Source organism: Rhamphochromis sp. 'chilingali' (assembly GCF_963969265.1).
Source record: "Rhamphochromis sp. 'chilingali' genome assembly, chromosome: 21".
NCBI lineage: Eukaryota > Metazoa > Chordata > Actinopteri > Cichliformes > Cichlidae > Rhamphochromis > Rhamphochromis sp. 'chilingali'.
In genome coordinates, this window is record NC_137949.1 from 9,485,979 (window position 1) to 9,501,502 (window position 15,524).

Sequence of the window (15,524 nt, forward strand, 5' to 3'; positions counted from 1 at the left end):
TAGTAAATATCATGTCACTTATTTATGTGCAAATGTTTAATAATGAAGAACATTAAAACATTACTGTTGGCCACATGTCGGCAAAGTTATGTGACATTAGTGATGTTTGTACTTTCAGCGTTTACTTTGTTTGAAATCCTGTACCTCTCTCTCTCTCTAGCTCTCTCTCTAGCTCTCTCTCTCTCGCTCTCTATATATATATCTATATATATCTATCTCTTACAGAGAATGTGATGATTTTGTGGATAATTAAAGTCAGTCATATATCCACAAACACAACAAGCTAAAAGTCAGTGATGCTGCTCGGTTTGCAGTCCTGAATATCACGGCACAAGCAGGATTCACTGCACTGTTAATGTTAGCTATGTTATATTTCTGCCTCTGTTCGGTGGTGTCGAGCCAAACGGACTTTAACATGTGTTTGAACGAGCTGACGGTTCACTCGTTAAGCTGAAAGAAAGATGCTTTAATCACAGGAGTCACACATGTGTCCACTGTACCATCTGGGAACTCTTCTTGTTTCGTAATAACACAAACACTAAATCTTCCTTCTCTGGTGCTGTTGTGTAGCAGTGTATACACCTGAGACTGTCACCTGTCTGTCTGTCCTGCACTCTCTCTGTTTCTTTCTCTCTGATTGTGGAATAAAAGTATGAACATGTGTTTATAAGTTACACTTGTGTTTGAATCCTGCAGCTTATCACACATTTGATTTCCATGTGTGACAACTGCAAGTGTCCAGAGTGAGGACAGACTGAGGGACCCACTGCTGCTCATCAGCTGTGAGGCTTTGCACCCCTGATGATACACCAGGACAAACTCAGCAGTGTGTGAGGAAGAGGAGGAGGAAGAGCCAGCAGCAGCTGACAGATGGAGAGCATAGACAGACTGTTCCCTGTTTGTGAAGGACTGCTAGAAAAGTTTAGAATAACTAATTGTCTGTCCTGAATCAGTCTTATTAGGTAATGTTCAAATAATTTGATCATTCCAGTGTTTTCAGTGTGGGAGAAAGTACTCAGGGCCTTCAAGTTACACACTATGAAAGGCAGCAACAAGTTTTATATTCAGAAACCTAAAGTATGTATCAGCAGCAGAATGGAGCTAAAAATAAATGTTTGTTTCAGTTCTATGAAGCTTTGAGTATTTTGGATTAGTAGCACTGCTGTGTGTGTTGCATCATATTGCTGTAATTGTTTATATGCTTTATATATTCTGAGCTAAGTTGATCTATAGTGTTACATCATATTCTATAAGGATTTTATGTGTTTGTAGACTTTCTGCCCAGTTTGACCCATTTAGCAGAAGTCAGCCTGTTTAAGGCTCTGATATCTATTCTGTGTGACTTAAAGCAGTTATGACATGGTCTGATTTTCTCACCCAATAAAGGAATATTTCATACATCAGTCTACTCTTCATTCTATCAGACACAGTTATCACAGCTCGTACATTTGCTTTTTACACATGTATGTAAGCATTGAGCCAAATTTAGTAATGCCAGCATACTGAAGGAACGACATTTGTCTCTTATATACAGTGGGGCAAAAAAGTATTTAGTCAGCCACCGATTGTGCAAGTTCCCCCACCTAAAATGATGACAGAGGTCAGTAATTTGCACCAGAGGTACACTTCAACTGTGAGAGACAGAATGTGAAAAAAAAATCCATGACTTCACATGGTAGGATTTGTAAAGAATTTATTCGTAAATCAGGGTGGAAAATAAGTATTTGGTCAATAACAAAAATACAACTCAATACTTTGTAACATAACCTTTGTTGGCAATAACAGAGGTCAAACGTTTACTATAGGTCTTTACCAGGTTTGCACACACAGTAGCTGGTATTTTGGCCCATTCCTCCATGCAGATCTTCTCGAGAGCAGTGATGTTTTGGGGCTGTCGCCGAGCAACACGGACTTTCAACTCCCGCCACAGATTTTCTATGGGGTTGAGGTCTGGAGACTGGCTAGGCCACTCCAGGACTTTCAAATGCTTCTTACGGAGCCACTCCTTTGTTGCCCGGGCGGTGTGTTTTGGATCATTGTCATGTTGGAAGACCCAGCCTCGTTTCATCTTCAAAGTTCTCACTGATGGAAGGAGGTTTTGGCTCGAAATCTCACGATACATGGCCCCATTCATTCTGTCCTTAACACGGATCAGTCGTCCTGTCCCCTTGGCAGAAAAACAGCCCCATAGCATGATGTTTCCACCCCCATGCTTCACAGTAGGTATGGTGTTCTTGGGATGCAACTCAGTATTCTTCTTCCTCCAAACACGACGAGTTGAGTTTATACCAAAAAGTTCTACTTTGGTTTCATCTGACCACATGACATTCTCCCAATCCTCTGCTGTATCATCCATGTGCTCTCTGGCAAACTTCAGACGGGCCTGGACATGCACTGGCTTCAGCAGCGGAACACGTCTGGCACTGCGGGATTTGATTCCCTGCCGTTGTAGTGTGTTACTGATGGTGACCTTTGTTACTTTGGTCCCAGCTCTCTGCAGGTCATTCACCAGGTCCCCCCGTGTGGTTCTGGGATCTTTGCTCACCGTTCTCATGATCATTTTGACCCCACGGGATGAGATCTTGCGTGGAGCCCCAGATCGAGGGAGATTATCAGTGGTCTTGTATGTCTTCCATTTTCTGATGATTGCTCCCACAGTTGATTTTTTCACACCAAGCTGCTTGCCTATTGTAGATTCACTCTTCCCAGTCTGGTGCAGGTCTACAATACTTTTCCTGGTATCCTTCGAAAGCTCTTTGGTCTTGGCCATGGCGGAGTTTGGAGTCTGACTGTTTGAGGCTGTGGACAGGTGTCTTTTATACAGATGATGAGTTCAAACAGGTGCCATTCATACAGGTAACGAGTGGCGGACAGAAAAGCTTCTTACAGAAGACGTTACAGGTCTGTGAGAGCCAGAGATTTTCCTTGTTTGAGGTGACCAAATACTTATTTTCCACCCTGATTTAAGAATGAATTCTTTACAAATCCTACCATGTGAATTCATGGATTTTTTTTTTTTTTTCACATTCTGTCCCTCACAGTTGAAGTGTACCTCTGGTGCAAATTACTGACCTCTGTCATCATTTTAAGTGGGGGAACTTGCACAATCGGTGGCTGACTAAATACTTTTTTGCCCCACTGTATAATACATCTATAGAGACACTGTCAAAGATACTTGAGTGTCTTTGAGTGAAGATTTAAGGTGATAGGAAATATAAATAGCTGCAACTTGAATCTTTACTGAAGCTCAGTATTTGGCACAGAGTTCATGTTCACTGCTGTAATGTATCGACCGGGCTCAGGGGGTTGGGAAGCGTATCTGTAACCGGAAGGTCGCCGGTTCGATCCCCGGGCTCTCTGTCCTGGTCGTTGTGTCCTTGGGCAAGACATTTTACCCTACTTGCCTACTGGTGTTGGCCAGAGGGGCCGATGGCGCGATATGGCAGCCTCGCTTCTGTCAGTCTGCCCCAGGGCAGCTGTGGCTACAACCGTAGCTTGCCTCCACCAGCGTGTGAATGTGAGAGTGAATGAATAGTGGCATTGTAAAGCGCTTTGGGTGCCTTGAAAAGCGCTATATAAATCCAATCCATTATTATTATTATTATTATCATAATAATCTGACAATAACTATAATATTGGCCATATTGTATATACATTACCACAGTGAGATGATTTTAGTCTCATGAACAACATCAGCTAATTGTTATTTACTAACTAATCTTGAAATGACTGTTCAGCACAGGAATGAAGCCCAACTATCATGTTTTACAGTCCTGTGGTCTCAGCCTCAGATACTCAACTAATCAAAGTGATGTCATAAAACATGAACGAACAATAAAACATTTTGTTCTCCTTCATTTCTGTCAAACAAAGCTGTATGAAACGTTTCCAGCTGTTAGTATCATGGTTGCTAGGCGACCTGGGCAGCGCAACGGAGGCTAGACCGTCCCATTTCACAAGCCTCGCACTTCCGGCCTCAGCGGTCTTTAAGTACGCGGCCCTTGAGGACTGTTAAGGCTGCAGACCCTGAATTGGGATACAGCCATACATACATGTTTTGGTTTGTGCAACTGGTCCGTCCGGTTATTGTCTCCTCAGAAACATTTCCGTTGTGTTGTGTGTGCTTTTGCAGCGTTTTTCTTTTTGCAGCGTTTTTCTTTTGCAAGTGTTTTCTGAAGTTGCAGTCCGTTTGGCCTCTCAGGGCCACCGTAGAATTCTGAGTAAAACCAAAGTAACGAAGTAACATAGTTACTTTGAAAGTAACGAAGTAACATAGTTCTTTCAAAAGTAAGTTACCCAACACTGTATATACGTCACTCAGATAACTTAAAAATGTTATTGTTGGGCTTTTTTCAGTGTTTTATGTGTTCCTGAGTAAATCGGTTTGGCTGAGATTAAGTTCTGGTTTTCACACAGTTGAATAAACGTCAAACAGAAAACGGATTAAACAGAAGTGTGAGATGGTCGAGTTTACTCCAGCGTCCTGTTATATTTTAGACAGCAAGGAGAAGACGGCCGAGTTTATTAAACTCCACCAAGACAGCGGTGACGTAAATCTGAAGCCTAGACCGTCCAATTTCACAGCCCTTTACTTCCGGCCTACCCGACCTTCTGAGGACCCGGCCCACGTAGACCGCGAAGGCCGGGTCCTCAGGAGCTAAAGTCTGTGTGAGGGGGTCTTTGATATCCTCTCCAGGGCTCACGGTCCTGACAGCTCAGCTTTGTGATCCAGGTGCATCCTGTGGTTCTGTGTGGAGAATTCGGGCATTAACGAAACCATCGGATGATGTTTTAACACATCACCGGACTCTGTTTGAGCATCTTGTGCAGCTGTTATTGACTCTGTGCTTCTTGTTTTCAGGATGCTGTCCTGACCTGTCGTGCAGATGAATAAACTCCAGGATCCTCGTTGGACCTGTTCATGGCTTCTAAGAAGAAGCAGAAAAACATGGTGTTCCATCAGGAAAGGGCGACCACCCCTGCAACAGCAACCGCTGCCAGCAGCCCCCCTTTGTCATGGTGCGTCACCCCGAAACCCGGGAAGGCGAGCGAAGGCGGGGTGGAGCAGGCTGTCAGGAGGGGCACTGAGCAGAAACATCCCGCCAGCGAAAAGCCTCAGTCGGACACTCTGCCACCGGAGAACACCTGCGGGGGCATCACAGTGACCCTGGAGAACCACAGCATGTGGAACGTGTTCTTCAGATGTGGAACAGAGATGATTCTGACCGAACAAGGCAGCAGGATGTTCCCCTACTGCCGCTTCCGCATCTCCGGCCTGCAGCCATCCAGGAGGTACACTCTGATGATGGACGTCCAGCCATTAGACAACAGTCACTATAGATGGACCGGCAAGAACTGGCAAGCTGATGGTAAAGGAACACGGCATGCAAAGAGTCAGCCTTTTGCTCATCTAGAGTCCCCGGCGACGGGCCAACACTGGATGCAGAGTCCAGTGTCCTTTTACAGGATGAAGCTCACAAACAACATCTCAGACCGAGACGGGAACACTATTCTGCATCCGATGCACCGCTACCTACCGCGACTGCACGTGGTCCAGACAGACAAAGCTGCTAAAGACATAAAACTGAGTGATCCCGGTGTCATTACCTTCTCATTCCCCCAGACTGAATTCATGGCGGTCACAGCCTATCAGAACGCTCGGTTTGTTCAGCTGAAGGTCAACTACAACCCGTTCACTAAGGGACTGAAGGAGGACGGGTCTGGTTCATGGGGAGGAAAACTGAAAGCGAACTCTGGGGATCCGTTCCATAAACAAGGAGGATTTGCTGAGCAGTTTCCTGTGAAGGAGAGCCTGAGGTCTTTGCTGGCAAGCCACAAACCTCGAGCCTCCAAATCAGTGGAGTCCAAACCTTCAGTGCCCGGAGACCTCAAAGACAGTTCCACTACAAACAGAGATCCGCCTGCTGCCATGCCCCCCGGGCAGATTTTGGGGTAAGACTTTGATTCTTTAGTTTCTCTGTACTGAGTATCAGGTGTGTAAGAAAGACGTGTTTCCAGTCAGCCAGCGGACTTCCTGTGTTTAGGCTCATGTTAACCGTCGGTGTGTCGTAACCGTTCTTCCACTGACGAGCACCTCCAGAGAAATATCTCTGTGTGCCACAGCAGCTGGGGTGGGTCTGTTAGGTAGTGGAGAGAGTGGATTACCTCTGAGAAACCCACCACCAGCCCAACTGCTGCTGTCCACCTCAGCCACCTGTGTGAGCTACACATCAAGCTTTAGTTTCATGCACAAACTACAAATCGATGGTGACATGAATAAATGTTTGATGGATCTCCACCTTCCTGCTGAAAACTCAAAAACTGTTTGCAGAGATTTTAAATTGGTGGAGAGATGCTGTACTTGTTTAGAACTAAAAGGGCCAGAGTTCCAGAGAAACTAGAAAGTAAAAGTTCTTCAATGGGAGCAGTTTTGGGGCAACGTTTGAATTTTGAGGGTCTTTGGTTCCCCACCGAACCAAGGGCGTCTTGTTCTGATTGTCCATCAGAATATTCAGGAAAGCGTTACACACCGTTTCCTGATCTTTAGTGTCTTACCTTGAACACACTTATTTTTTTATCTGTTCCATAACGACAGCACAAAGCAGTCTGTGATGGTCCCAGTTACTTGCTGTAAATGTTCAGCTCTGGTTCGTGAAGCCCAGCAGGTGTTCGCACCCAGTACTTTAGCGTCTGAATTATGGGATGGTTTTTGGTTTGTTTTGCTCCTGGCAGTCTGTGGGTATCATAGAAGCAGTCACACATGACTGAATATCTGTTAATTCAATTCAATTTTATTTATACAGCACCAAATCACAACAGCAGTCGCCTCAAGGTGCTATATATTGTACAGTAGATCCTACAATAATACATGCAGACAAAAACCCAACAATCACATGACCCCCTATGAGCAAGCACTTTGGCGACAGTGGGAAGGAAAAACTCCCTTTGAACAGGAAGAAACCTCTGGCAGAACCAGGCTCAGGGAGGGGCGGGGCCATCTGCTGTGATTGGTTGGGGTGAGAGAAGGAAGACAGGATAAAGACATGCTGTGGAAGAGAGACAGAGATTAATAACAGATATGATTCAATGCAGAGAGGCCTGTTGACACACAGTGAGTGAGAAAGGTGACTGGAAAGGAAAAACTCAATGCAATGATTGTTAGGACATCTAGAACTGAGCTCTCCCTGGAATTCTTCCCCTGGATAAATGACTGAACATTTATCTGCAAACTTGAGTTGCTGTGTGACCTGCAGACCTGGTTGTAGATCTAGGTCTGCAACCAGGTGCTAACCACATCTTTGTCCGTGTTCCAGCCAAGGAACTCATAGACTACCTGGCAGGTTCTGTCCTCTTGATGTCGAGTTCTCCTCTTCACCATCAGCCAATCAGCTAACACAGCGGTTAACGGCAAATCAGACGTGTCACAGCCTCCATGATGGTGGTTGTTTGGTGCATTCAAAACTGAAGTTGGAGGAGATGTTTGTGACATCGTTACACTGCAGGAGAATCATAAAGGCTGAGGTGGCGGGTCAGTTTGCGGTTCTTCTATTCCCTGGAGAACCGTTCTGCATGAGTAAAAGTGAATAAAACCATGAAAATAAGATTATTAAGGGATTTTTAAATGCTTAAAAAAAGAAGAAACAGTGCTCCGAAGCCTTTACTTGATTTATTTTTTTTTAAAGTTAGACAAATACAACATCACAGAGAATCAGAGATCCCAAACCCCTTTGCACAGGAGGAAACGGGCTAATTTTAGCTCCATGTATGAAGCTTGATTGTAAACAGTCCTCTCAACGAGTTTAATGCTGCAGGTTTTGATTGACCTCATAAATAACACCGATGTCACTAATCCAGTGTTTTCGTTTGCTTTGCCTCAGCAGCGTCTCACGTCCAGCTCAGAAGTTGTTCTCGGAGCTGATTCGTGAAGCTCACGTTTCACTGCAGAGATGCAACCTGGAGCAGCTCGGCATCAATCACAGCGCCTCTCTCAGAGCAGAGCAAACCAACACTAAGAACTCGAGTGTAAAAGCTAAAGGACGAGAAGCCCTTAAAGACAGTACATGTGTTAAAGCACCTCCAAGGAAATGTGAAATAAGAGGGACCATTAAGGACGACGGGCAGTCGCTGAATTCACTAAACTGTAACGATGGTGTTGGGAGGGGTGGTCCTGGTCGTGCTGCTCCAGAAGTATCCCAGAACTCGTCTGAGGACTTGGAGCACCGACCTAACCCAGACGCTACAACAGAGACAGCCATGAAGCAGCACAAGCGGCCGGCTCGGCTGCCTCTGCCGGCGCTCGCTCTCTTTCTGAGGCAGCACTCTAAAAAGACAAAGAACAAACCGGACTCTCTGGCCCCGGCAGCTCCTCCTGAGCGCCTGTCCGTATTGGCCAGTTCTGCTGCTTCTTTTGCACATCCGCTTTGGGAAGGTACCGCCGGTGCAGCATATCCCTCCAAGGATCTCGGCAGCCTGAAGCCCGACCTCACGACCTCCGGATGTACAGATCCTCTAGCTGACATGGTTTTTAATGTCTCTGGACAAACAGTGTCTCCTCAGCAGCCCGGTCCAGCTGCTGCTGCACATCTGCTGGGTCCAAGAACTGACGACCGCTCGGCTCGCGTTTCCGAAAGCCTGGGCCCAGAGCCGAGAGGCCCTGACAGTACCCAAGTGTTACCCGGCTTAAACCAGCCATTCTGCTCCCTCGGGGCATCTCTTACTACCTCTTCACTGCCTCCTACTGCCCCCCCGCCCACAGTGTTATGTTCCCCGAACTCACCACAAACACCACCTGAATCATCGACACCACCTTTAGACTCCCCCACCCTGAGGTCTTCGCTTCCTGACCCAGAGTGTTCGTCCTTCGGCTATGAGCCGATGTCTCCTGCGAGTTCTCCAGAACCTTTACCTCACCTGCCGGCCTCGATCGCTTTAGAGCTCGACTCTGCGGCCTCTGAAGCATGTGATGCAGCAGGACCTCCTGAAGACTCGCAGGACACCGAAGACCCGTCTGTGTTTAAATGGCATACAGTGTTACCTCCACCCGAGTCCTTCGTAGACACGTCATTCACAACATTTCAGCCTCCACCGCAGACTTTACCTGAGGACCCTGAACCACAGAGTCCAAACACCTCCATGCCTGCTCCTGATCCTCCGGCATCTTTCCCAGAGAGCGAACAGTCGCTGCCCTTCCCCGCAGAGCTATCCCCACTCGCCCTTCAACTGCCTCTGTCGCCAACCTTCTCGTCAATAGACGGCGACGGACTCTCTCCCACGCCTTCACTCGCTGACCTCGTGCAGTTTTTGTCCAATGACGTCGACCTCGGGATGGGGGTGGAGTTTTCGAACACTGAGGCGGCGGCTGTTCCCTGCTTACCTGTGACAGAAACACATGAACCTTCTCAGCAGGTCCATCCGCTCCCAGCCAGAAAACCCTGCAAGCGAAAGAAGGAGGTTCGGCAGCGAAGGCTTGGCAAGAGCGAGGTGGAGCAGGAGGTGGACGACTCCACCTACAGGAGCATGCAGCCGAACCTGGAGGAAGTGGAGGAGCAGTTATTCATCTCTTTCACTTCAAAGGTAACGTTGGATAGATAACTGATCATAGGGCTGCTCGATTATGGCAAAAATGATAATCACGATTATTTTCACTGAAATTGAGATCACGATTATTTGACGATATTTATTTAACCCTTTAAGACCTAAATGGTAAATGGTAAATGGCCTGTATTTATATAGCGCTTTACTAGTCCCTAAGGACCCCAAAGCGCTTTACATATCCAGTCATCCACCCATTCACACACACATTCACACACTGGTGATGGCAAGCTACATTGTAGCCACAGCCACCCTGGGGCGCACTGACAGAGGCGAGGCTGGCTGACACTGGCGCCACCGGGCCCTCTGACCACCACCAGTAGGCAACGGGTACTATAGAACCAAGTCCACCAGAGCTTATATTATTTTTTTTACATGTTGTAGTGCCATTTGTGGGAGCATTTCAAGTTGCTATACATCAATACAACTGTTATAGCCCATATTTTAATAATATGTATGCATTAAGTCCATAGTAATTACATAAATTGCAAAAAAGTGCAATAAACTACAAAAAATATTGAAAATCGCTTTTGTTTTGTTTACATATATTTCTACTTGGAGAAATTTAAGAGGTTTATCCCTCAAAACTTTAAATACAATAAAGTTGCAAAAAATAGTTTACAACAACAGGAAATTTATTTTGAGTGTCTTCATAGTTTTATTTTGGAGATACAGTTTTTATATACTGCAGGAAAAACAAAAAACAATCCTATGATGCAAATTTGCAAAGAAAACAGCAGGTGCATCATTTCACTGTGGGAAGTGTTACGAACAGCTGATGGATCGGCAAAGCGTGTTTCTGGAATATTATGTTTTTGTTCCTGCAAGCGCTTTTTATGCAATTTTTGCAAAGCTTTATGTGGAAGGAAACCGTGACCGAGGACAAGCTGATGGCATCAGATGTAAGTACAACTCCTCCGGTTTCATATGCAAAACAAATTATTGCGCTAGCTTACACGGTTCCGGTTCTACAGGGATTTAAAAATAGTTACACGACACGGAGCGTGCTGCTCTGACCGGATTTAAAGGGTTAACAATGACTTTAAAAAATAATATAAAATAGTGTGCAACACCACTGAAGTTTTTTAAACTCTCTTTTCAACCAACAGCAGTCACTCTCCTCTCCAAATAACTTCTGCTTAGCTTTCCGAGCTTCCCTCGGGTCCTCTTAATCAGCGGTCTCCAACCTTTTTTGCGCCACGGACCGGTTTATGCCCGACAATATTTTCACGGACCGGCCTTTAAGGTGTCGCGGATAAATGAGGGAGGGGCTAATAATCGGCTCAGTCATTTTTAATGATCGTTGAAAGCCCAGATCGTAATCGTGATTAAAATTCGATTAATTGAGCAGCCCTAACTGATCATAAACCACCATAATACAGCATGCATACTAAGGGTTAACACACAGCCCCTGTTTCAGGAGGCTCTTAAGCTCCACCTGGCCGACTCCTCCGACAGGCCGGCTCCACGGCCCACACCTGACGGTCAAAGAACTGCAGACTCACCTGAGGGCGGTGACCGGTTGGACATAAGCGATGAACAAAGCTCCGACTTAAACCCATCCAAACCCAAAGCGGAGAGTCTGGCAGAGATGATCGCTTCCTTCCAGAAGATTCTGCTGAGAGACTTGAAGCTCATGAAGCACAGGCAGGTCATCCACCCTGTGCTGCAGGAAGGTACGATCCCCTGGTTCCTGTTTGCAGGCAGCAGGTAGAAGCTCTCTGTTCTGTCTCTGACTGCTTTTGTTCTTCTCTGTGAAAGTCGGTCTGAAGATGAACCTGCTGGACCCGTCTCTGGCCATTGACCTACAGTACCTGGGAGTCCGCCTGCCCTTCCCCCTGCCGGGCGCCAGCATGGAGCCGCTGTCAACGTCTCAAGGTGAGCATGAGCACGAACAAGCAAAGTGTCCTGACTCACCTGGACTCACCTGTGCCTGAACACCCAGCCTGAGCAGAACACCTGCGAGTCCGTTTACAGGTAACAGCTCCGCCTGTGTTCTCTTCTGTTTCAGGTGTTTCTGCTGCATTTGTGTCCCGAACAGGAAAAACCACAGACGTCACTCAGATTAAAGGTTGGAGAGCGAAGTTCACGTTGTCTGAGACTCCGCCCACACCTTCAGCCTGCAGACCTGAAGGTGCTTTTCTACGCCATGTGCTCACAGCTGGTTATAGTTTTGTTGTTTTTCAGCTCGGCTCCGGCCGCGCTGGGCCGTGTGCTGGTCTAACTGGTTTGTGTTGAATCCTGCAGCCGGTTCGAGTTCAGAGCCGCAGAAGAAGAACCTGTCGGCGTTCTGCAGCGACATGCTGGACGAGTATCTGGAGAGTGAGGGGAAGCTGATCGACGAGCGTGCCGCCAGCTTCTCCCAGCCGCCGGTGGAGCCGCTGGTGTACGAGCTGCCCACCAGGAGTACCAGCTACGTCCGGACCCTGGACCACGTCCTGAAGAAGCAGACCGCCGACCCCGCCTCCTCTGACCTCATATCTGGGTTCATTCCCCCTTCCAAGAGGCCCCGCTTCAAAGAGCCTAAACCAGGCCGGAGGGGTGAGAGGAAGCAGAAAGGTTCTAAACAGAGCAAACTCAGACCAGAACCTGCAGCTGCTCTGGGTCCTGAACCCAGTCAACTGGAACCTCAGCAGCCTGTGGGCCACGCCCCCTCAGCGCCTCCATCACGCCCAGATTCAAACCCCATCAAGAGGCGGAGGAGGCTCAAACCCAGGACCTCATCTCAGACCCTCAGTCCCTCTAGGGCCACAGTGCCCCCATCGGTTATGTCCAGGGACCTGGCCCCGCTGGAGTCGGACTCTGAGCTGGGGGGTGGGCAGAGCGAGGACGGCGGCAGGAGTCGGCGCCAGCCGATGACCCGTGCTCTGCAAAAACAGAAGGTCCTGGAAGACGGTGCCGTGTGGGAAGGCCTGCGCCGGACCAGCATCACTACGGAGAGGGCCGCCATCGCCCTCACGTCCCTCTTCACTCAGACGGTGAGCATTCATTGGCTGCAGCATCTCCTGGAGGGTGGGGGTGAAAGTGCAGCTCAGTGTAAAACAGCTGTTTGTTTTTGTGATAAATGATCATTTTAATGTTCTCTTTGAAAAATACTGCAGGAACTTTGTGCTGTGTGAGTTTAAATGATGTGAAGGGCAAACTAACAGGTGTTTATTACAGACCAGTAATAACAACCACACACTGTTAATAATCACGGACTATTAAAGATAATTAGACACTATTACAAGGTTACAACCAATGTTCCCTCTAAGCTGGCAGGTGTCTGCGCACAGAAAAAAAATCTAACCTGAATTGAAATTAAAATTAATACGTTAACGATTCTGTTCTTCAGTGTTAGTCAGTGAGTGTCTGGCTGCTCCCGTATGGGATCAGAACGATGCCACCTTATCCCAAAGTCCAGCCGATGATGCGATTCACATTCGTATATACCAGTTTTTAAATTGTGTTGATCGGCCACGTAAAACCAGAGTTACGATAAAAATATCTGCAATGTTTGGTTTTCTTCCTGAATACTGTCGTTGTTTATATTTACTGCGGGAAGAAACGGTAAAAACCGCGTTTTATAGGGAAAACGCTCGAAAGCCTGTGAGCAAAGACAAAACCCAAACTCCTCCTACCCTCCCGTTTGCTATTGGTGCAAAAATGTACCATGTCGACCAATCAAAAAATGATATGGCAACATGGCACTTAGTAGTTTAGGAAGGGGGAAGTTTTAGGAGTGACAGCGTGTTTGAGATGTGAGAGATTTGAGACGTTTAGCGTGTTTTGGTCTAAAGTTAGTGTGTTGTCTTGTGTAGTTAGTGTGTAGTTAGTGTGTAGTGTAGTCAGTAGTTTTGTTGTGTGTGTCAGAACAATGAGGCGACTGCTGTGTTACAGGTGTTACAGCAGTGATACATCTGCTGTTGTCAGGCCTGCAGGTATCAGGCTGTTGTTCTCCTTCATCTCATCATCAATCATCATATAATTAATTGCCCAACATTGGTCATTATTTACTGTATTTTGCAGACAGTTGCAGACTCTCTCCCAGACCACAGACTCATAATACAGTCAGCTTTATACAAAAAAAAGGTTGTTTTCAAAATTGGAGTTAAAGTTATTTTTACTTCCAATAGTGTTAACATGCTACACAGGTCAGTGACTACATTTTTGTTTTACATTCTCATTGTAAGTGGGCTGAAGCAGTTAATTAAAAGTCGTCTAACATAAATGCTGTAATTTGATTATTTTAACCGTAACCTGGATGATTCGATGCCGGCGTGACTACAGCGCACACGTCCAAGAGACCGCTCAGGTAAAGTAATTACAGATTAGTGAGCAGTGGTGCGGTGCTCTCGTGCCGAGCCTTAAACAAACTCTGGGTTATCTGCGTTTATTTAAAGGTCAAAAACTAAAGTAGACATGTTGACTGTGTGACGCTGCTATCAACAGGAAGCACAGATGTCATGTGACAGGAAATCAGTGCAACACAAGCAAGAAAAAAAAAACATGCGAAACACTCATGAGGAAGTGGGCAGATTTTCACGCACGTTTAGAATAAACAGGTCTGACGTTCTTCTTCAGGGTTTCGTGAGCGAGAACCCGACGGCGCCGATCCAGCTGAGCCGCAGACGAGCGCCGCCGTGTCTGAACGAGTTCTGCCGGCTGGGCTGCGTCTGCCTCGGCCTCTCCCGCGACTCCAGGATCACCCACTGCGGCCGGCCAGCGTGCATGTTCGGCTGCAGCTGCCTCAAACAGAAGGTGGTCCTCCTCAAGAACCTGGACGGGTCCGACTCCAGCCCCTCCTCACACCACGGGAGCACCAAGAAGAAGAGGAGGATGAAGATGGCCTACGGTGAGTCTCTGCGGTTCACGGTTTAAGCGTCAGAGAAGCATAGATAAAAATAATAACCCCGTGGTCATGTCGCAGTTCTGAAGGAGGCGGACAGCGTCTCCCAGCCTGCCGAGCGGGTCCGGACTCTGTGGAGGAGGGATCTCGGGCGCTCGGATCCAGAGCCGGTACGCATGCCTGAGGCGGCTCCACAGACCCGCCCTGCGGTAAGGACCTGTTTAAACATGGACGTAGCACTTTAAAGGCCGTTCCGCACATTTATCCGCTGCACAAACTACTCGTTTCTTTGTTTCCAGAAGGTCCGAGAAGATCACCGCAGCTGCGCCAGAGTCCGAGGATACTCCAGAAAGATCCGGAAACAGAAGGTAAGCCAGCAGTTCCTGAGGGAACGAGGCTCTTACTGTAAATGTTTGTTCTGCTGTGATTTGTGCCATTACCTGATTCATTGCCAGGTGAAACCGACACCGTCTGTCCACCGGGAGGCAACCAAAGGCACCGTCCGACCTGATCGGCCGAAGCCCCACAAGGTGAAGAAGCTGAAGAAGACCTCTAAGCCTCCTGCAGGTGCGTTCACGCTGCTGCTCTCCCATCAGCCCCTGCTGCCATGTTTTCTGTCCTTTCATGGAGGTTTCCTCTGCAGGTGAAGCCCTTCAGGCTCCGACTCCCTCCGAGCCTCCTCCGAGTCCTCCTGCTGAGCCGACCCCGAAGCCGTCGAAGCGTCTCTTCATCAGGGCCGACTTTAAGTGGAAGAGCGAGGCCGACCGGACCCTCGTGCTGATGGAGCTGTGCGAGGCGATGGCTCAGAACCGGCTAGACCGCCCGTTCTGGATCAAGAACTTCCTCATCCATCCCACCGGCCAGTCTGTGGAAGGCAGCGGCGCCGAGCGCTGCATCCAGTACCACGTCAAGATATCCAGATCCGCGCTGAAGGCGAGGAAATCGACAGCGCCGCGCAGACAGGTGGGTGCCGTCGCAGCCTCCTCTGTAATGGTGCATTTTCATTGATAAGTCATAAAGGTGGTAGAAATGTTTCTGATTGGTTGAGTCTGAGTTTCAGAAACAGTCCTGCCAGCTGATTGGTTAGCTGCTGGGCTGTTTCCAC

General features: G+C 47.6%; 1 protein-coding gene across 6 annotated transcripts in view; it reads left to right on the plus strand.

Moving 5' to 3' along the window:
* Positions 1-15,524, plus strand: part of mgaa (MAX dimerization protein MGA a) — a 31,649-nt gene that overhangs the window by 4,335 nt on the left and 11,790 nt on the right. For 3 of the 6 annotated variants that reach the window (XM_080870129.1, XM_080870124.1, XM_080870125.1), the window contains exons 2-12: positions 4,862-5,952; positions 7,878-9,573; positions 11,000-11,267; positions 11,353-11,469; positions 11,603-11,725; positions 11,839-12,569; positions 14,155-14,425; positions 14,501-14,628; positions 14,719-14,787; positions 14,875-14,986; positions 15,063-15,382. In XM_080870129.1, coding sequence (XP_080726255.1) covers positions 4,922-5,952; positions 7,878-9,573; positions 11,000-11,267; positions 11,353-11,469; positions 11,603-11,725; positions 11,839-12,569; positions 14,155-14,425; positions 14,501-14,628; positions 14,719-14,787; positions 14,875-14,986; positions 15,063-15,382 — 4,866 coding nt within the window. In that variant the 5' untranslated portion in view covers positions 4,862-4,921. The remainder of the gene's footprint in view (positions 1-4,861; positions 5,953-7,877; positions 9,574-10,999; positions 11,268-11,352; positions 11,470-11,602; positions 11,726-11,838; positions 12,570-14,154; positions 14,426-14,500; positions 14,629-14,718; positions 14,788-14,874; positions 14,987-15,062; positions 15,383-15,524) is intronic. The other 3 variants (XM_080870127.1, XM_080870128.1, XM_080870126.1) reach the window with 3 other exon arrangements.